The sequence below is a fragment of the Blastocystis hominis genome (genome assembly GCF_000151665.1).
Source record: "Blastocystis hominis, Singapore isolate B (sub-type 7) whole genome shotgun sequence assembly, scaffold_2".
NCBI classification, from domain to species: Eukaryota; class Bigyra; order Opalinata; family Blastocystidae; genus Blastocystis; species Blastocystis hominis.
The window spans coordinates 190530-213094 of NW_013171827.1; the positions used below are offsets into that span (position 1 = coordinate 190530).

General features: G+C 44.5%; 4 protein-coding genes; 2 read left to right on the plus strand and 2 right to left on the minus strand.

Annotated features, from left to right (window-relative positions):
• Window positions 1–16161: 16161 nt before the first annotated feature.
• On the minus strand, window positions 16162–19298 carry GSBLH_T00002514001 (uncharacterized protein; the record flags this gene model as incomplete). XM_013040983.1 has 9 exons in its annotated part: window positions 16162–17465; window positions 17818–17958; window positions 17989–18294; window positions 18324–18425; window positions 18457–18585; window positions 18618–18812; window positions 18844–18912; window positions 18945–19101; window positions 19135–19298. 9 exons carry the CDS (start codon window positions 19296–19298, stop codon window positions 16206–16208), a joined length of 2523 nt encoding a protein of 840 aa, XP_012896437.1. The 3' UTR covers window positions 16162–16205.
• An 88-nt stretch (window positions 19299–19386) lies between these two features.
• On the plus strand, window positions 19387–20933 carry GSBLH_T00002515001 (uncharacterized protein; the record flags this gene model as incomplete). XM_013040984.1 has 6 exons in its annotated part: window positions 19387–19608; window positions 19661–19792; window positions 19822–19889; window positions 19920–20072; window positions 20102–20615; window positions 20649–20933. 6 exons carry the CDS (start codon window positions 19387–19389, stop codon window positions 20916–20918), a joined length of 1359 nt encoding a protein of 452 aa, XP_012896438.1. The 3' UTR covers window positions 20919–20933.
• Window positions 20934–21200: 267 nt separating this feature from the next.
• GSBLH_T00002516001 (uncharacterized protein) lies at window positions 21201–22019 on the minus strand (the record flags this gene model as incomplete). XM_013040985.1 has 6 exons in its annotated part: window positions 21924–22019; window positions 21799–21889; window positions 21723–21765; window positions 21571–21693; window positions 21402–21541; window positions 21201–21370 (listed from the first exon to the last, which is right to left on the minus strand). The coding sequence occupies exons 1-6, from the start codon at window positions 21984–21986 to the stop codon at window positions 21201–21203; spliced, it is 630 nt and encodes a 209-aa protein (XP_012896439.1). The 5' UTR covers window positions 21987–22019.
• Window positions 22020–22227: 208 nt separating this feature from the next.
• Window positions 22228–22500, plus strand: GSBLH_T00002517001 (uncharacterized protein; the record flags this gene model as incomplete). XM_013040986.1 has 2 exons in its annotated part: window positions 22228–22361; window positions 22395–22500. The coding sequence occupies 2 exons, from the start codon at window positions 22228–22230 to the stop codon at window positions 22462–22464; spliced, it is 204 nt and encodes a 67-aa protein (XP_012896440.1). The 3' UTR covers window positions 22465–22500.
• Between the last annotated feature and the right edge of the window lie 65 nt (window positions 22501–22565).

The window sequence follows — 22565 nt, forward strand, 5'->3', positions numbered from 1 at the left end:
AGAACGAACCAGTGTTCTGGTAGTTGTAGATTTCGTGGCTCAGACTCACGAGAGCCAGGTCGTACTCCTGCATGAGCGTTTCTTCGGCGCGGGCATTGCCGCCCATGTCCGACTTCTCGATGAGGTCTTCGTCGGTGTAGAGAACGACGCGGAGATCGCGGCAGAAGCCGATGTTGAGCGTGTCTTCGAGCTGCACGAGCCGCGAATGCTTGGTGAGGAGCACTTCGCAGTGCTGCTCTTCCAAGATGCGAGACACCGTCGCCAGCTCTTCGTCCTGCGGAATCAGCACGGTGGATCGACCGATGGAGGCGAGGCCCAGGATGGCTAGAAGGGAACCGAGTCGATGATTGCGGCTACTGCAGCACTTGATGGAGCTGAAGTCGCCGATGATGCAGAGGGGCGCGTTGGTGCGGGAATACTTCATGGCGATGTTGGCGATGGTTTCTGACAGACGGAGAACCTGAAATGGAAGAGGAGAAGCGAGGAATGTACGTCGTTATAGGAGAGCCATTGTTTTCGTGTGTGAATCGCTTCCTTGGTTCCGTACTGGGCGAAGCGGCTACAGATGACGGGAAAAAGAGAGAGAGTTGCTTGCGAATGTCGGTCAGTGTGTGGATCTCTGGATCAATGGTTTCGAAGCACTGCTCTTCCGGGTTGCAGGTGACTGAGTCCTTCACAAACTTTCCATGGGAGAATACAGGATGAGGATTCCGATCATCACATTCTATCTTGTACATCATCCACTGGCATAAGTAGGCCACAAAGCCAGTGAATGTTATCAAGTATACACAAAAAGGGAGGTTGGCTCTTAAAGGAGACTTCAGAAACAGTGAATAAGTATTCAGCAAATTCCGGAAATTCTCTAGATTCCACTCAAAAGCGTCTTCCACAAGATTCCAAGGATTCACCTAATGCGTCAGAAGTTCGACGAAATGACGAACAAGCTTGCTCAGGTCAAGTGAGGCGTACATGAAAAGTGATGTATAGACCACCCAGATACACATCACAACGATCCACATCAACAAGTACTTAACAAAATGAACTTGAGTCACCATGTGCAGTCAACTCAATAACATAAAGAAAAAGACACTTTGGAAAAATCTATGAGGAAGTGGAGTGGGCAGAATCCTGCCCGAAAGGAAGTGGAGAGAGGGAGATTTGATTCGGAGGAATTTGCGTGTTCTGGAGAAGATTGCGAATTGAAACGAAAGGGAGTGGAAAACGACGTGCTTTGTATATTTGGGAGGGGGGAAGGCTATATGTTGGGCTAATATACACGAGGTGATTGTGTTTTGGAAGAAGGGAAGAGGGAGGGGAGGGTGAATAGCAGTGGGATGGATTTGAAAATTACAGAATGGCCGATAGTAGTATGGAAATTACGTCTAATACGCAAAAAACCGTGGTGGCCAAAATCGAAAAAAACAGCCAAAATTGACCAATATTGACCACGGATGTTTAATTTGCGTCTTTCGCGTCACCCGGTCCTTCTCTGTTTGCCCTGCTCTCTATGGTAAAGAGAAGCAAGTTGTGTACTACTTCATGATCATCCGAGGTTTATTTAGAATTGACACGTTCTCTTGGATTATTAATACAAGTTTTGGAACCCCTACATCACTTCCATGACTGTCCTCTTCAGAACCAATCAAGTGATGTTCAACAATGGATTCTATCAATGTGGTCACCAACTCGAATGACGAAGAGCTAATGATTTTTCATGGATACTACACGATCGGTCAAATCATTGCTATCCTCAACATCATGACCGATACTACGTTCTCGATATCTACGAAGGCTTCGAGTTATGGATGTATTTATATCCAGTCCTCACACATCATCGATTTCACCAATGCTCCGGATATTCGAGAAATCCTCGGTTTGGAAGGGCGAATGGTTATTCTATCCGCTTCGTTCTATGGATCGAACGTGATTGATATCACGCGAAATCGCCAAGTGATCCAAGTGTATTCGTCCCTCGTGCGTTCATCGGACCTGAAGATTGCCAACCAGAACAACAATCTGCTCACCACAATGAATATTAACGATTCTGAGGTTAATTATCTCCGCACCGTGGAGGACATCTGCATTCCGATGATAACCCGATTCGATCGATTGATGTTCGTGCTCCTCGATATGGATGGTAATATCATGCGATTGAACGGCGAATTCGAACTCCAATTGACGATAGAAGATGTGTTTAATCAAGTGCCTTCCTCAATTCTACCGATGAACCAGTTGAGTATGATGGAAGTGTTCGGTAATACTACGAAGAAGGAAGTGAAGCTGGACAATCCTCTATCATTCGATCACTGTTCCATCTCGTCTGTGTCACTCTATACCGATTTCGTGTTGCACAACGTCCCAACCAATCAAGTGATATTAATCGATGCGGGGACATACCCACACGAGGTGTTAATACCCAGAGGAGCCTACGACATCACGAATGGCATGAGTGGGATCCGGGTCTACAGTAGTATCAATGCTCAAACATTCGGTCTGAAGAGTCCGCTGATCGATAACCTGATTCATGTATCGATGGGACTGAACAACATGATCACCTGGGACAACCTATCGATCGATGTGATTGAACAATCGAACTTGGACTACATTGATTGGGTGCTGACAGATGCGAATGACAATCCGATCTCCTTGAATTCGAATGTGTACATCTCATTCACGATATCTTGTAAGCACAACTTCAGTAAGGTATTCAAGAAGATAGATAGATAGATAGATATCAATGTCTATCTTCTATACATATATATATATATCTGAAAAGTAATAGTTTGATTGTTGTCTCCAACAAATAATCAGCCAGATATGTCTCACAGCTTGATATTGGACAACTACTCATTCCCATAGAGTCCATTCTTATGGATTTCAGCTTTATCATCAACAATACTGATATCACTATTAGTGAGTAATTCTATTCATCCTAATGAGTTGGGAACCAAAGCATTTCACTTTCATCAACCAACTCAAACAGCAAGTATTATGTATACTATTGTTATTCATGCTCGTAATATAACAACATTGTGAATCACTTTGTATCCCTATTGAAGTGGTGAACAATTCGATCCTTCCTTTAAATAGGAGATATTCTGCATTATTTGGCAGGTGGGGGATACTATATGGGTTAGAATAAGAGATAGTATTCTCTGGCAATATAACAATCTCTGATAGGTTCAGAGTGCATCAAAACGACAAAAACTGGACACCAACTATCGAAAAACCTAGAAACAGTGGGATATGAATATATCTCTATTTGTTCGTATAAAATATATTATGTATTCTACCTTATTTTGCTCAGTTCTTCAACGACACACCCACCTTTCTCACAAACTCTACTATTCGATTCTATTATACACATATCACATATTATTTATATAAATGATAACCCAAAAACTGCTTATCGCTAGCTTTTCCATTTTCATTCCTATCATCATCTTCTACATACCCTATTTCTTTCTATCCCATCTAGATAAAATTCCAAATGAATAGAACGAAAAACAAAACGCTTCCACTGGAAACAACACTCTTCGATCTATTCATTCCACAATATCCCATTTCCGCTCATTTCCTTCCACTTCACAGTAAAAACAACTCCCTCCCTATTCGAAATCTATTCTTCCACTCATACCCAATTTCAATACTATTTTCACAATTGCACAATTCCTGTGTATTTTTGAAATCATTTGTTTTACAATAAAAGCTATTAGCTTCGTCTTACTGGGTTTGAATGTATTTAAAATTTGGAATTGGACTTGTATGTCCTGCCTTTTGCTTTGTTTTCGGACTTCTATGTGTTTTTGTGTGTTGTGTTGTGGGAGTGTAAGTATTGTAGCTGGGATGGGTTCTGTCGTCAAGTTGGTGTGTTTGAAGAAGCTAGTGTAGTCTTTGCTATCGTTACTTTGACTAAACTGTGTGTGTGAGATATGCATCGTGAACGCATTCAATACCATAATGGCGGTGGACCCTGGTTCCATTTTTGCTGTGTGGAGTGTGTTCCGAGTGAGGAATTTCTGTAGTTCAAACTGTGCAACGTGGCGAACCCATTTATGCCATGTGCGACCGCGGATACATGGAGATAACTTGCAACGTGGGAGGTATCTGGGACAGGCACGACGTTCTTGCCTAGGATATCTGTTCTGTTTCTCGTATTTTCATTTTCATATTGTGAGGTGGTGGAGTGTGGTAGAGAGAACGGATTTGCGACGAGTGAAAGGGCAAACTATGGGAGCAAGATCTGTAGGTTTGTAGAAGCGGAGCGTGTGTGGAACTTGGGAGAATGGGACAAGAAGGCGGAGTATGCGAACTGCTGTGGACACGGTCCTCGCCTCTGATTGATGCGAGCCGAGTGAACTGGAATGGGCAGTGGGAGCAGGCGAGTTCCAAGACGGTGCAGTTGTGCATTTGTGGGTCTGTGGAGCATGGGAAGGTGGAGGTGTGCGTGGTGTGGGCGTGTGGAAAGTGGTGGAATGGAAGAGAGGTGAGGTGCGTGGCGGTGGTGTGCCCCGCGGACGAAGCGGCGGGGTAGCCGGAAGGGCACTTGGGGCAAGTGTTGGATACGAAGTGCGATGTGGACTAGTGGGGCATGATCACGGATGGGTGCAACGCCTATCAGCAGTGGGAATCGATCGATCGATCGATAGGGGACGGGCTCCTGCCAGCCCATCCTGCCGATGCTGCGCTGCGCTGCGTGGCGGGCGATGGGGCGAGGGACGTGGCGCTGTGGACGATGGGAGATGGGAAGCAATCCACGATGTACTGCACGAGCAATGTGGGCGTGGGCGAGGTGATGAACGACCCATTCGAGCCCATGAACATCCACATCGTGTTTGAATTGGCCGAGGCCACGTTCTCCTATCCCACCACCGCGATCTCCATCTCCGACTACACCATTGCCTTCGCCATCGCCTTCGCCTTCGATGGCTCCTTCCCGCGGTTCTGCGAAGGCACGCACGCTCTACATCAATGCCAACAGGTTGGTGTCCCGAAACGGCCTCCCCTTCCCCGCGGAAACCCTCATCGCGACCTTCTCGACTCGCGCCGGCGTTCGGTTGGCGTTCGGTTGGCGTTCGGTTGGCGTTCGGTTGTGGCCTGCTCGGATTGTGGAGAGCGCGATTGGTATGAGGGAAGTGGAGTAGGCGCAGCGCAGCGCAGCGTGTCTGTGCAGATGGAGGTTCCCTGGAGCAGTGGCATCTCCGATGAAGCCCCGATGGATGGCCTTGATGGGCAGCAATGTGCAGAGCCAGTTCTTCGAGACGCGCTCCGTGTTGGTGGCGGGCGCCATTGTGAACAGCGTGATGGCCATCAGCTGGCGTGTCCGCAAGGGCGCCTCCTGGTCCGCCTTCGCGTCCTTCTCCGTCTACCGCCCCGTCGTGCTGCTGCCTGCTTCCCTCCCTCCCTCCCTCCGCGCCCGTCGTGCTGCTGCCGCCTTCGAAGCCACGCAGGTGCGCTGGGTCTGGTGGTGGTGCGAGCTCTTCGTGCAGGTCTTGGTTGGCTCCCACTCCCAGCTCTTCGCCGCCGACGCGCTCCTCCAAGAGGGCGACGTCCAGCAACCCGAGCTCTCTCTCTCTTTAGCTCTCTCGATGCGTGCGTGGCCTACTGGGTGCGCGTGGCGCTGTGCTCCGCCGCGTGCTCCATCCTCTCCGAGGCCTCCTCTCCCATCACCCTCGCCGCGTATGTCGTCGCGCCCGGCGCGGTGCAGAACCTCGAGGTGGCCGCGCTCTCCTCGACCTCGCTGCGCGTGCAGTGGGCAGAGCCGGCGGAGCTGGGCGGCGCCAGCATTCGGTACTACGTGGTGCGACGCTCGTGGATGGCGTCGATGGCCGTGATCCAGAGCGAGAGCGAGAGCGAGAGCGAGAGCGAGAGCGAGAGCGAGAGCGAGGTCGCCAGCACGAACTGCTTCCTGGACCTGCAGAGCGTGCAGAGCGTGCAGAGCGTGCAGAGCGTGCAGAGCGTGCAGCACGCGCCCATCTATCTGAGCGTGGCCGCGTTCACCGGGTATCTCTCCCGCCAAGAGAAGATCCCCGCGGTTCTGTATGCGGTGTGTGTGGAATCAGGCGGAGGGCATTGAGTGGGACTGTGCGATGGCGATTACCGGATCCTTCCATGATCTCTGCACCGCCACGTGCGAGCTTCGCGCTCCCGCCACTTCCTCCTTCCTCCTTCCTCCTTCCTCCTTCCGCCGAACCGTCTGGTTCCCCGCGGGACGCGATGTGTGGGACGTGTTGGAGGGTGGGATCCCCGCGACTTCCTACACGCTGGAGTGCGTCCCGAGCGAAGTGGGCAGTGCCGAGTGGATGGGCAGGCAATTCGGAGTGTCCACGATGGCCACGTCGGAATTCGTTGGGTGTTGGTGGTGGACGGCGAGCCAACCTCCTCGCTCACCGGTTCGCTCTGGGTGTGGGTGTGGGTGTGGGTGTGAGTGAGCAGGAATCTGGTGGGCGATGGGGTGGGGTCCGTGGCTCCCTACGAAGGTGTGCAGAGTCGACCGGGCTCTCTGGATCTCTTCCTGTCCAACTGGGCGCAGAACGCCACCGTGGTCTCCGTCACCCAGCCCCTCCGCCTCCGCCTCCGCCTCCGCTTCCTCTTCGCCTACGACGTGACCGGCGCGCTCATCCGCGTCCACCTCGTCGATCACGCCTGGTGCGCCGTGGGTCGCGATGTTTCCACGTTTCCACGATCCAGACCGATTTGGCAGTTGCTGAGAAAGAAATGGTTGCGGTGTTTGGTTTGGAAGATGGATGGATGGATGGATGGATGGAATTGTAGAGATGTGGAATGGTTGAAGCGTTGTAGGATTTGAATGAGAATCGAAAATGTGTTTAGGAAGGAAGGAAGGAAAATGTAGATTTAGAGTGTGTAGGGTGTTGGAATGATTTAGAAACATGAACAAAATAATCCAGAACGAGGAACCAAACGACTCTAGTTGATAGGAATAATAGAGTGCTGTGAGTTGATAGTTGAAACAAAGAAAGAAAGATAGAAAGAAAGTGCATTTAGAGTTAGTTGGTTGGTTTAGGATAAGGAAATGATAGAAAATGGAGTGAATGGTTAACGATGTGCGAAGATAGGTTCTTTGTGTGAAAATCACTGGATCAAAACCAATTTCCATTCCATTCCATTCGATTTGATTTGATTTACTAGTTTTACTAGTTTGAATTGCTTTCAAACCCAACCAGTCCCAAGTCAAAATGATTTGGCTAGAATCATGGATGGATAGATTGGATTATCGAAATAATAATAATAATAATGATAATATAGACTATTTAGACAAAGTGGAGTGAGCAACCAAATCCTTGCTTCATAACACGATTTCACTATGATATCATAAATATACAACCTATACAGACATAGTAGACAACAAAATGGACTTTTCCATTCTGAGTGTTTCCAAACAATCCTGATATTATAAATATTATAAATATCTATACCTCCGAACTATTTCAACCACAAAAATGTGAACAAAATGATGCGAAACACAAGTGAGTACTTCACTTGGAAATCTTGGATCCAATGTGTATATGGTAGCACTCTATCATAATTTTTAAATATGAAGAATACTTAGGTGTAAGGAAACAAACTGATCTCTCTGTTTTCTTCATAAATTCTTTATATTTGGCTACAAATTACGGATTCAAAGAGTAGAGGCTAAGGATATGTGATTATAAATAGGTAGAATGGAAGAACTTAAGGGAAGCGAATTTCTCCTGAACGGTTACATAACGCTTGGTGAAGCAAAGGAAATCACTATTGGAGGCTGCAAGTATAGCCTCCAATATTATCAAGGCGATCACGAGGCTGAATACACATTGACGAAAGCTGGGAAGGTTTGCCTATTCCAAAATGGCATACTGAAGATGTGCTTTGAGGTGGATGCGAACGGGAGCGAAATCGGTGACTTCACGCGATTCGAGAACGGATGTGTCGCATTTGTGCAGTCCTATGATGAAATCTGGGACAGAAAGAATTTTCATCGTATTATAAACCATGTCCGAGGCGAGCGTATGGAAATCTATTCGCATGCGAGTGATCACCTGATTTATCACGGTGAGTTCAATGAGAAGCGAGAACGAGAAGGATGGGGCATCCAATATGACAAAAAAACGGGTGCCATGCTGCTCGAGGGGATGTGGAAGGGTAACAAGCTGGTGGAAATCATCCGCAAGATCGAAGGAAACATCATGATTGAGTTCAAGCGAAACGGGAATAACACCATCGCTTCGAATCGAATTCCCCTGTATGTGGGCGAATTCGTGTATGATGAATCGAAAGAATCGTTTCTTCGAAATGGTCGAGGATACTGGATCGATGAAGAAACTCGGATTGCTACTCGCGAAGTGGAATGGAAAGATGGAGTGGAAGTGAGTGGAAGAGATCTCTATGATGGATGGTACACTCGATCCACAACTCCAAAACCCAAACCCAAACCCGCTCCGATGCCTGTGCCTGCTCCTGCTCCTGCTCCTGCTCCTGCTCCTGCTCCTGCTCCAAAACGCGAAGAACCTGCTCCTCTTCGATTCAGCGTCATTGGATCTACAAAATGGACCGATGTGAGTTTGCAAGTGACCGATTTGACGATTTCATCGAATTGCTGTAACGATTTGAATGCATTGGATCTGAATCGATTCGAGTGGCTACGATCTATCGAAATCGGCGATGAATGTTTTGGATCAGTGCAAACATTCAAAATCGATGGACTGAATCGATTGAAAACGATCAAAATCGGAAACAATTCATTTACCCAGATTAAACAAGCCGAGTGGTATATGATTAGATATTCTTCCAAAGCTGTTCAAAGATGTAGCAATTCAAAATCATTCCACATATTGAATTGTGAATCATTGGAATCCATTCAAATTGGTGAATATAGTTTCATTGATTTTGCTGGCGACTTTGAATTGAAGAATCTGCCACAATTACAATCCATTCAAATTGGGACAATTGAAAGTGAGTCATACAATTTCTATTGTAGTTCATTTGTGATTGGAGGTATTGACATGATATTGAATATTTGAATGATGCATAGATCTTCCCAATCTACAATCTATTACATTAGGTGAATATGCATTTCGTGAATCCTTATCGACGATAATCGAAAGTATTGAATGAATTTAAATGAAATGATTGATGTAGATCTTCCATCATTACAATCCATTCAACTCGGTGAATGGGCACTTGAAGGAAAATGGGGTGATGAATCATGTTCATTGACACTTCGAAGTAAAAATGAATTGATTGGTTATGATTTGTTTTGTAGATCTTCCAAATCTAACATCAATAACTTCTGTAAAATGGAGTTTCAATGAACCTCGTGTAGTGACATTGGAAAGTATTTTTGAATATTGAATATTGATAGTATTTAGATATTCCAATTCTTCGAAATGTCAAGCTACCTGGTTCATTCGAGAAGGTTCATCATCCGATTATCAACAGTAACTATTCATATTTTCAGTCGATTTTAGATATTTCTGAACTATTATTTCCTAAAGTCTATTACTTCGAGCTCATTCAATCAATGGATTCATCCATTACATCTATATTTCTTCCCAATTGGACTTGTAATGATATAGATTATACAATATTTGATTTTTCTCGATTTACATTAGTAAAATTGATCGAAATCGGCAACGATTGTTTTGGATCAGTGCAAACATTCAAAATCGATGGACTGAATCGATTGAAAACTGTCAAAATCGGAAGCAATTCATTTACTCAAGTGAAACAAGCCGAGCGGAATAAGATAAATTATTGTTATACCGAAGCTGTTCAAAGATGTAGCAATTCAAAATCATTCCACATATTGAATTGTGAATCATTGGAATCCATTCAAATTGGTGAATGGAGTTTCAGTGATTTTGTTGGCGACTTTGAATTGAAGAATCTGCCACAATTACAATCCATTCAAATTGGGACAATTGAAAGTGAGTCATACAATTTCTTTTTTAGTTCATTTGTGATTGGAGGTATTGATATGATATTGAATATTTGAATGATGCATAGATCTTCCCAATCTACAATCTATTACATTAGGTGATCGTGCATTCATGTATCCCTTATCGACAGTAATTGAAAGTATTGAATGAATTCGAATGAAATGATTGATGTAGATCTTCCATCATTACAATCCATTCGACTTGGTCCATATGCAATTTATGGAAGATGGAAGAATGATTCATATTCATTGACACTTCGAAGTAAAAATGAATTGATTGGTTATGATTTGTTTTGTAGATCTTCCAAATCTAACATCAATAACTTCTGAAGGATGTAGTTTCGTTAATCCTCGTGTAGTGACATTGGAAAGTATTTCTGAATATTGAATATTGGTAGTATTTAGATATTCCAATTCTTCGAAATGTCAAGCTACCTGGTTCATTTGAGAAAGTTCGATCAAAATCAATTTCGAGTATAGTTTGATTGATTTGATTTGATTCATAGATGTTTCTTCCATTCTCGCTGATCTTGTCCACTAAATCAAGCATTAAATCTATAATTTTGATTTGATTTGATTTGTTCAGTGATTCGTCATTGTTTAGGAACATTTCCATTGATTGATTGATTGATTGTTTGTTTGTTTGAAACCGATTCTTGATCACAATTCATGATTCTATAATTATCAAAATATCAATCCTGCCTGATTATTATGATGTTCTTCTTTACCATTTTAACAATGATACAGAATTATGATTGTTGTTTCAATCAATCAATCAATAAATCATGCGTTAAACAGTTCTAAAAGCATAAACAAATGAATGATTGATTGAATGAATGATTGAATCGATGACATTATTGATGCAGAATTACAGTTCATTGGTTGTGATAAAGGTCTTTGTTGTTTTGTGAATCACTCCACAGAGAGAGAATCTTTCATTCGTTCATTCATTCATTCATTCATTCATTCATTCATTCATTCATTTGTTTTCATTTCAGTGTTGAATTGCTGAAATCGAATCGAATCCAACTCCAATATCACAACCAATCACATTCCCATTCATTTCGATTCTCTCTCATTCACTCTTCATTATCATTATCACGTATTACATTAATAATAAATAACTAACTAATACATATCATTGAATGGATTAAGATCTTAAGCAATGAATACTATTTCTTCTATTCTTTTCTTTTCTCCTTTCTTTCATTCATTCATGGTACAAACCATCTCCATGCTATGCAATCTTTGTACATCCAATTCATATTCATTCAATAGATTGTAACCAATTACACAAATCATTCCAGTACTATTCTATTCACATATAGCGTACAATCTGTGATAATATCTATGAATCATTCAGTTCCAACCACTATATACCTCTCATTGTACATTCCAACTAACAATAACGGAATTTACTACAAACTCCAATCAATCATTCATTCATCGATTGGTTATTCCAGTACTAAGTATCAACAGTATTGTTCCTGTTACTCAGAATTAGTTATTTTATGAAAATGGATTTAACAGAATCAAACATTGTGTTAAACCAATGAAATGACAGAATTGTGTTTGTCTGGATTTTGTTTGTTATGAAGCAAAACTATGCATGATCTATGTAATTCGTATCAGGATGTACTAAAACAGATCCCTGTGAAATATCATCATTTCAGCTATTGTTCGTCATAATTTGTGAAAATGACTTCATTTCCATTGCTACTTCATATATATGTTATTTTCTACTATTCTATTACATTCTAGTATTGTTGTTGTTTTCATTCATATTGGCCATTTCTGATTATTCCACACTTACCTATCTTATTTTCACAGTATTCTATTCCATGGAGTATACTAATGAGCCAAAATATACAATCAATCACAAATACACATTATTCTATCTTCCCATTCAGAACAATAATGATGATGATGATGACAAAACATCAACTATTCACAATTAATACTATTGAGAATAACTATTGTGCAGACACTTGTTTGTTAATACTGCTCATTCCTTCTCTCAGATTATAACACGAACTAGCAACATTATTAGTGGTCACATTTAGAATGTGAATTCATTATGGGATTTGATACAATTCATATCACACAATATGCACTAAAATGAAACAATACACAATTGTTGTTATTCTATTGCAGATATTCCTTTTCCAAGTATTGATTCAAAGTATCTCGAGACTATAGTATACAGATTAGTCATATATCAAAGGAAATACAACAATACTTGTGGTAAATGACTGATTCATCCTTCCTATTTCTATTGATGAGTTCATCTATATTTGATACATGTCACATAACAAAAATGATCCTATTTTCACAATAACAAAAGCTCTTTCGATCAATAATAATATGCTTTATCAACTTGAAGCCATCAATAACCTCATTAATATGGAACAATAGTAGTAAGAGAATGGCACTGTTTGCGTGAAACCTGGTGGCAGTTTTCTTTATATGCTATTTTGTTCCATGACAACAATTGCGATCCTTTGTCTATTGTTGTAATCGACCAACCGATTCTGAGTCCTCGACTATCGTTCCTAGGCTGTCTAGTCGACAATCATCGGTCAAGAACCAGGTTTCATGCTTTCTTACTCCAATTCGTTTTTACTATCAACCTAGTGCTCGTTTCTATTGTTGTGTTTGTTGCATCAGTTATACTTGAATGCAAGAAAGTAGTAGACATACCTAGCTAAGGTGAATTATTGTTATTTCTCTCGTATTTACATGTTTGTTTGCTTATTTGTAATGACCGAAACCCAATGTGTGTACATTGTCATCACAAATCCATCTATTGTTGTCCATACAAGTCATAAGTGTCTTTGGTAAAGAGAGAACATGCATTATTCCATTCTCATACAAGATTCACCTATCAATGGTTCAATCGATTCAATCAATCCTTACAAGTTCAGAAATCCATATATCACTTCCATGACTGTTCTATCCTTACCCAATCAAGTCATGTTCAATAATGTGGACTCAACCAATGTGGTGACAAACACCAATGGTGAAGAGATAACGATCTCGCCTGGTTATTATACACTGAGTGAAATCATTGCCATTCTGAACACCATAATTAATACTACATTCTCAATTTCCACAATGGATACAAGTTATGAGTGTATTTGGATCCAGTCTCCATACTCTATTGATTTCACGATTGCTTCAGATGTACTAGAGATATTTGGGTTAGGAAATCACATGATTGTATTCCCTGCTTCGTTCTATGGATCGAATGTGATTGATATCACGCGAAATTGTTAAGTGATTCAAGTGTATTCATCGTTGGTATGATCATCTGATTTGAAAACCGCTAATCAGAACAACAATTCACTCACCACAATGATCATGGATGATTCTGAAATCAATGATATCAATACTGTAAAAGAAAAATGTATACCGATGATTCACCGATTTGATCGATTGATGTTTGTGTTCAAGGAGATGAATGGTAATATCATACATTTGAATGGTGAATTCGAATTCCAATTGACGATTGAAGATGTGTGTGATCAATTGCATACTCCAGTTCCATCGACCAACCAATTCAGTATGATTGAAGTATTTGGACACAATAGAGCAAGAAGGAGATAAAATTGGATAATCCTCTATCATTCGATTAGTGTTACATATCATTTGTATCATTCTATACCGATTTCACATTCCATAATGTACCATCTGATCAAGTAGTAGTGATCAATGGAGATAGAACAGATGAAAGTGTAATATCGATTTCACGAGGTACATATGATATCAAAACAATCATCGCAATATTGAATGCGAGTGATGCTCTATTTGAAGTAGTGTATAGTGGAGAAAATGCATTTCGAGTCTATAACCAGTTTGTGATTCTTCCTCTGACACAACTTATTCATTCCTTGAATAATGCGATTCATTTGTCCATGTGTGTGTGGAGCATGAATGAGATCAAGGAACTATGGAAACCAGCAAAACGAAGAGGTGCCACTCGAATGATCATCAGTGGGTTCAAACGAAACATATACTTCATCGATCTTATCGATTTCTCTTCCAAACAAAACAAATCAATACAGAAAGTGTTGGGATAACAATAGTACATCGGATTCTCGTTCAAGTGTTGGAAAACGATTGTGATGCTCTTCACACCTCCCAGACATACAAAAGAAGGGATATTCGTGAATGAAGAGATCGTATGACTCTCACTTGTCCATTCTATTCCATTTATCAGTTTGGTATGGGAAAGGGTCACAAGATTGTTGAGTGTATCGATGAATGGCATATCGAGCAATCACACACCATCCATTGAAACATTCACCTTGTATCCCTTACCCACAATCGATTCGATGGAATCACAATGATTGAATAGGACATCATTCTCATTGTAACATGGAATCGATGTGATTATCAGATATAAAGCAGAAGATAATTGGAATTGGCATTGATTATTGAATGGTTGAGTGGATGTATGTGTATGTTCAAACAGTTTGGCATTATTGACTTTCACAAAACACCCAGAAGGTATCGTCCATGAATATTGAGGAACGCCATCCACTGTCTCACACACGAGGACATGTTTGCGGTCATTCTCTGGCATATTGATGATCATGTTATCGAGCTTCTTGAACGTGTAATTGTTTGGATTGCTGCTTAAGATATATGATATTTATTCATTCAATTTACTTTGGTTGATTTCGCTCATAGGATTTGACATATACACCCTTCAGACAAGCTCCATTCATATTCGAATATGTGAGCATGTTGAATGAGAAACGAGCCAAGTCCAATACCACTGTGAAGAAGAACCTGTACAAGCTGTTGGCAAATTCCACCTATAGCATATTTGTGGAGATTGGATAGAAACGAATGAAAGTGAAGTTTGCCACCAAATGGAATGAACGTGAGGTTATCATCCAAAAGCATGGATACGATATGATCACCGGAACCAACATGTATTCCGAGAATCTGATCGGTATCAAGCTGAATACACCGATACGCAAGGTCGAAAAGCCATACTTCATCGGGTTCGCCATTCTGGACATGTCCAAACACATCATCTATGATTTCTACTACAATGTGCTCAAGAAAACATACAATAACGTGGAATTACTCGGATAGAACACAGAATCGCTCATCGTACAACTGATCGACAAGGGCAACATCGTTCACAAGAGGTGTGAGATGGACAAGTCGTTTGATTTCTCAGAATTGGTTAACACGAGTTACTACTATGGACAAATCGTGAACCACTACGAGCAGAAAGATGATAAGAGCAAGTTCCCTTCGCTGTCATCATTCCCAACTTCAACAAGAAACTAGCGGGACCCATTATGAAGGATGAACACAATGGGCATCACAACACCGAGTTCGTGGGTCTAAAACCCAAAATGTACTGCCTCATGGATGAGAAGCATGTGATACACAATGCAGCAAAATAAGTTCCATGCAACGTGGTAATCGATGGTGAGAGAATGAGTGGAAAGAACATCAAGTTGTACAAGCGTGTTTTTGAGGCAGAGAGAAAGGGATATACAATCATTGATTGCTCCTTCAAACGTATCAACATCAAGGGCTTCGATATCACCACGAAGGAGCAAACCAAGACACTCATGACGGCGCATATAACAAGAGATGGATCTTGGATAACAATGTGCATATACTCGCATTCGGATATTATCGACTATCGAGTGTTTAAAGAAGAAGTTGTTTTTTTTAACTTGGACAATCGTGGAAGGATGTAGGGGTTCCAACACTTGTACCGGTTGATCCATTCGAACGTGCCGTTACTAGGTGAGCCTTGGAGGAGCATGGAGTAGTGTAATAGAATCTTAGATTTGCCGTGTATGGCCTTTCTCTATCATGGACAGCAGAACGAGCAGGGGAGGAGCGCGCTGACCGGGAGGACCGGGAGGACTGGAGTGACGCGAAAGACGCAAAATGGACATCCATGGTCAAAATTGGCTAACTATGAACGCTATGGATTTTTGCGTCTTAAACGTTATTTCCGTACTATTGTCGATGTTATTCGTAAAATGCTCATCCACACCGGTGTGGTAAGCAAGGAACTATAGAGTATAGGAGAATGAATAAATTGCAGCGATAGAGAAAAATAAACCGTTGACAACGATTTCACAGAATTACTTCTTTTTTTATCACATCGCCCTCTCGTAACCTTCCACAAAATCGTTCTTGCTCCCACACCTCACTCCATCGCTGCATTCTCCAACAAACACCTCACTACCACATAATAAATGACCAAAACCCTTTCCATGCATGTCGCTCACTTCTTCCCCTTCTTCCCCTTCAAATGATGCTTCGCCCTCCACGCGGCGCGCTTCTCTCCGCGCTTGTCCTTCTTGAGTCGTCGATCCACGACCTTCACTCCGCGTCCGCCCTTGGCTCCCTTCTTCCCCACCACATACGTTTTCCCTGGATGTTTCACGTCCTTTCCCTTCATCAGCTTCTGAATCGCCTTCAGCTTCGCGCTGTCCGGCATGTCCTCGTCGTTATTAATGCTGTCAATCTTCGCCTTCTGCTGCTTTCGGAACCGCTCCACGCGTCTTCGCTTCCGCGCCATCGCCTCGCGCTCCTTCTTGATCGTTCGATCGTCGTTCTGGAACTGCTTCCGCAGCCTCGCCATGATCTCCTGCGTCATCGGCAGCTGCGGGCGATTGTACTTCCGCTCGTCCTCCAGGAACCACTCCGGCAGTCCCGCGGGGTCGTTGAACATGTACCGGTTGTACGAGGAGTCGATGAGGTCGTTGGCCGTGCTGTGCTTGGAGAGAAGGAACCCCAGCGACAGCGCTTCCAGGTGTTCGTCCGAGCCGATTTTGGGCTTGTTGGCCTTCACCACTTCCAGGTCGCCGTACGCCGAATCGTCCGTTTGCGAGCCCAGGCCCGCTTTGATCATCGCTTGCCGAGCCAACTGGTCCTCCGTTAGATGGCTCGTCGCCTGCGGGAACCCCGTTTCCACGATCTCCAGATCCGCCTTGGCCTCTTTCTCCTTCTTCTTTCGCTCCTTCTCGAGTCGCTTCACGCGCTTTTCATGTCGCTTTTCTTTATCCGATTTGGGCACATCGAGCAGAGGCGGCACGTATTCTCCGTCCGCGATTTGGCTCCCGTCGATCTTCGGGGCTTCCGCGAGCAGCTCCGCGTCCTCCTCGTCGTTGTACGCTCGCAGCCGATCCGCCAGCGGCAGCTCGCTCTGCGGCCGCTTCTGCGACTTGCGCGCCTCGCTTTTCATCGCGGCGATCGCGTCTTCGTCCGAAGAATCGGAGGCCTCGTCGTTCAGGGAGGCGAAGAGCGGGTCGCTGAACCAACGCTGACGACGCAGCGACGCCGAGGCTTCGTCCGAGGAATCGGAGGCCTCGTTCTCCTCGATCTCCTCGTCGCTGCTGGCTGCAGACTCGGTCATGCGAGTGGATTTCTTTGATTTCGATTTCGATTTCTTGACAGTCTCATCGTCCGATTCGCCGGTTTCGCTCATACTTTCATCGTCGTTTTCATCCTCCGCTTGCTTCATCAAATCTTCCTTCTTGATCTCCACTTCCTTCTGATACAACTCGTCCAGTTTGTGCTACACGTCACATCCCCGCGGCTTTCCCACCAATTCCCGCAGTTTCTGCGCGGGCAATCCCTTCTTCTTCTCCAGCTCCTGCAGATATCGCTTCTCATTAGCGGCGTGCCGCATTTTATAGTTCTCGTACAGATTGTCGAGCTGCGCTTGCAGCACTTCCATCTCGTCCACGTCGCTGTCCTCTTCCTTCTCTCCATCCTCTTCTGCCTCCTCTTTCTCCCCATCGATCCAATCCAGCGGGTTCTCTGCCTTGTTCAGATCCACATCGCCCAACTCGTCTCGCTATCGCTCACTCTCTCTCCTCTTTCTCTCCTACCTCCACGCGACTCAAATCCGTTACGCTGAACACTTGATCGCCCAAATCCATCACAGGCGTTTTGTCCATGCCCAGCAACCGACGCTTTCGCTCCTTCGCTAGACGCTTTCGTTCCTTCCGCTCCTCACGGCGTTTCTCCAACTATCCATTACTCCGTTTCCACGTTTCTACCGCTATACGCTCGCGTACTTCCTGCAACTCGCTCTCCACGCTCTTCTTCTCCTCTTTCTCTTCCGTTTCCCCGGTTTCTCCTGTTTCTCCAGCTTCCCCGGTTTCCCCGGTTTCCCCGATTTGCTGGGCAGGATGTTGCATGGACTGGATCAACTCCTTCTTCTCTTTGAGCATCTGCAATCGCCATTTGAGCAGCATTTTGAAATCGTTCTTGTTCAGCACGCGCAGATCGCTGCAGCAGGCGCGCACTTCCTCCGTCGTGAGCGGACTCTCCAGGAACGCCGCGCTGTCCTCGTCGAATCGCAACTACCATCGACCGGTTTCTCCGTTTCTACCTCGTGAGCCTCGCTGAGAACGCGAATCGGGTCCGAACGCGTCATAAAATCCTTCACCGAAATCACACGCTTCAGTCCCAGACCCAAATCCTCGTCGTAGCCCTACACGCTCACCGATCGGGGTTGATCGTACCTCGCGGAATCGCTTTCGCGGGTTCTTCGAGGCAAACAGATTCACTTCTTGCTTGGGGGCTCCCACATGCTTGAAGGCGTAGTCCGGGTTGAGGAATTTGGGGTCGATGTAGGATGGCGCTTTGTAGTTCTGGACGTTACTCACGCGGGGATTTCACCTACCTGGCACACCACGAAAATTTCTGCAGATTCGGTACGCGAAGCAGCGGGCTTGGTGGCCTGCACCTTCTCGAAGAGCTGGTTGAAGATATAGATGAGAGCGTGGTAATCCGCAGAACGGAACACCTTCGTGACGAATGTCGCGCCCTTCGTCATGAACTCCACCGCCAAACGGAGCGAGTGAAGGACCAGCGAGTTCTACTCTGTGAAACAGACACATCGCGCAAACCTGGTCAAACGCATCCTTGCTCCAACCTCCTCCTACATTCGGAGCACCATCGTGCAGCACTACGTCAGCCTATTCCATAACATCGCCATAATCAAAATTACATGTTTTCCGTGCAATTCTCTTTTTATCACGTCCCTACAGCTTAACGTCGTAATGTCCTCTTGAAATGTCTTGACATTGTGTATCGGCTTAATAGGAAGCAAATCCACGCCAATAATCGTGCTTTCGATGGGCATCTGCTTTGCTGCCACTTGACACCTACCAAATTACAATCCAACCGTGCCATTCTACCATCCTCCTGGAGCTGCACAGAGATCAATCAACACGTGAGCTTTTGATAAGAAGTTGAACTGACGATTCAACTGGATAAGCTTAAAAGCAGAACGAGCTCGGTAGCCCTGCTGCTTAGCAAGGGCGTACCACTTATCTCCTGTTCTCTGTGCCTTTTTGGTCATCGATAAGGAAATATGGGTTTGAAACAAGTGTGGCTGAAATAAGGTAGGAACCGCGGTATTGCGAATTCAAATTGCATGGAAGTGGATGATGTATTTCACGGATTGCAGTACCTTCTTCACGCCATCTCTATCCAAAGAATACAAAATTACCCATTTTTCGGTGAATAAGAAAAACAAAAACTGTACAGTGATTCACTATAATAATAATAAGGAACAAAACCTCCGATTTGTTTCCCCATGTTCTCATTCATTATTTGATCAATCAAACAACATTATGCTTGCTACCGTAGCTAAGACCTTTACGAGACCTGTAGGCAATTTGGGAGCTGTTTGGGAGAACTTTTGGACTTACCGCTCTCTAGGCAATTCGCGCTTTCTCTGTTTCCGCAAATATCGCTCACACTCCCCTGTTCGATCTCCATAACGAGCTCAAGGGCAAGATTGTGGAGTTCGCTGGATATGCTCTGCCTGTGCAGTATTCCGGAGTGCTTCCCGTTGTTCTTCGGTTTCCTCTTCATTCTAGGAGCATATGGCCGTGAGAGGAAAGAACACCTGCGGTCTGTTCGATGTTTCCCACATGGGTCAGATCAAGTGAGTTTCGACGATGGGGATGAGTGGCAGGTGGACTGGAAAGGACCGTGTTGAGTTCCTGGAGCGCGTTCTTGTGAGCGACATCCACTCTCTGCAGCCCACTCAGGGCCGTTTGACTCTGCTGTGCCAGGAGGACGGTGGTATCATCGATGACACTGTGATCACCAACGCCGGCGACTACCAGTACTCCTTGTGTGTTGTGTCGATTGCAGCTACGAGGTGGTGAACGGCGCCTGCAAATACGGCGACATGGAGCACTTCAAGAAGGAGATGGCCAAGTTCCAGGCCGAGGGCAAGGAGGTGCAGATGGAGTACCTCGGCGACATCGGTCTGATCGCTCTGCAGGGCGCCATGGCTCCCGCGGTTCTGCGCCGCTTCACGGAATTCGACGTGACGAAGATGCCGTTCATGACGGGTCAGGACATCAAGGTGGGCGGCGTGAACTGCCGCGTGACGCGCTGCGGCTACACGGGCGAAGACGGCTACGAAGTGCAGATCCCCGCGGCAGACTCGATCCCGCTGGTGAAGGAAATCCTGAAGGAGAAGGAAGTGCTGCCGTGCGGTCTGGGAGCGCGCGATTCGCTGCGTCTGGAGGCGGGTCTGTGTCTGTACGGCACGGATCTGAGCACGGCGGTGTCGCCGGTGGAGGGCACGCTGATGTGGACGATCAGCAAGCAGCGCCGCGCGGATGGCGGGTTCATCGGACACAAGGCGATTATGGAGAGAGTGGGGCGAGGGAAGCGGCGGTGATGATTGTAGATGAAGACGTGCGAGAAGAAGCGAGTGGGATTCATGGTGCAGGGCGCGCCCGCGAGACACGGAGCCAAGATCTACTCGAACGGCGAGCTGGTGGGAGAGATCACGTCGGGCACGCTGTCGCCGTCGCTGAAGAAGCCGGTGGCGATGGGATACATTAAGAAGGGACTGCACACGGCTGGAACCCAGGTGGAGGTGGAGGTGCGCAACAAGAAGTACCCCGCTGTGGTCACCAAGATGCCGTTCGTGCCCAACAATTATTATAGAGGATAAGAAAGAAATGTGTGAGTTTGTTTGTTTGAAAGAAAGAGAAAGAAAAAGAAAAAGGGGGATGGTGGAATGATGGAGGAAGGAGCGGGGAATATGAACGTTGACGGGAAGCAGATAGTTGTTTGAAACGGAATAGAATAGAATAATCCACTAAACGTTTTGAAATGGCAATAGAAACAAGGAGCAGTTGCCTTGTTAAGCAATATTTTATCAAATACTCACAATACTATAAAGAACCCTTGATAATGCCACACCAATAAGGAAGTCAATTCACCACAACGTATATTAGGAACCCATATCCACTTCCACTTCCCTCATCTCCCCCTCCTTCTCATGTATCAAACAAACAAAACACAAAGTAACGAGTGAAAAGAAAAGGAAATAAAGCAGGGTTGGGAAGAGAACAAGGCCCCGTCGTGTGTTATCCATGGATTTTGACAAAAAGACGTTGACCGCTACAAAATCAAAACATGCAACCACACCCACTTCTCACAGACCAAGCCACTCCAAGCAAACGGAACACCATCAGGCCAAACACTTTGGAATAGAACAATTGTGGGACAATCGACATGATATACACTGGAAGCAGAGAGTAACCCAAAGCACACGCCATTTGGAAGAAAGAGCTATCTTGAAGGTTTTCAGACGAGCCTACATATTCACTCTCAAGAGCTTTGCGTTGACTGCAATGACGAAAGCTCCAAGCCACTGAACAATGATGAGAGTAGAAAACACCACGGAAGAATCATATTTCGAGGTGATGATATCACTGCTATAGCTACAGTTAACGAACAGTAGGAATTGAACAGAGAAAACAAAATTCCCAGGAGAAGTGGTCCCCAAAGGTCCCCTAGTCGTTAGTGAATCTCCAAATACACAATACAATCATCGATATGCTTCTGGACATCAGGATGAACTACACTACGCAAAAACACAATCTTGATCTTTGCAAGCATAACAGTAAAATCCCGTTTCTACAAATCATCGATGCAGCACAACAAAAGGTACAAATGTATCATAAACAGATTCATTCAGAGTTGAACTTTCATAGTTCATCTCACGTGTTTCCATATTTCCACCTACAAGAATCAATGCATAAATAGCGTAATACTCATGGCAGGTTGACAAATGTAAAAAACAATGCAGAAAAAATATTATCAGTATTTATAAATAGTACGATGTGATTTTTGCAATAGTTGGTGTATTTTCGAGAGAACAGGTCCATTTGCACTATTCACCGGTGATGCATTTTTGATATTTGAGCCAATATAATTGCATGCTCCCAATATCTTTTGATTCGTTTCTTTCCTTGATGAATAAGGGTGGAAAATACCCTCTATTTTTGGCATCTGCGAGTTTATCCACATATTTTTTACTTTTGCAATTTGAGATGATCTATTTAATCACTTCTTACACCTATCAGTCATTCCTTCACGGAGGAAAGCAGTATGTGTTGTTTTGAGTCAAATCAGTGTTTAGGTCCCATGCTGTTTATCAAAAGTATGCTGAGCGCGTCGTTGCTCCTGGATGCTACGGAGAATGTGAATAGCGTGACTAGTTGATAAACAAACAATAATCTCAAATTGGAATGTTTTTTGAATACATAACTTGGGAATTGGTTGAATGAGTTCTAAAGTACGCGTTCGCTCC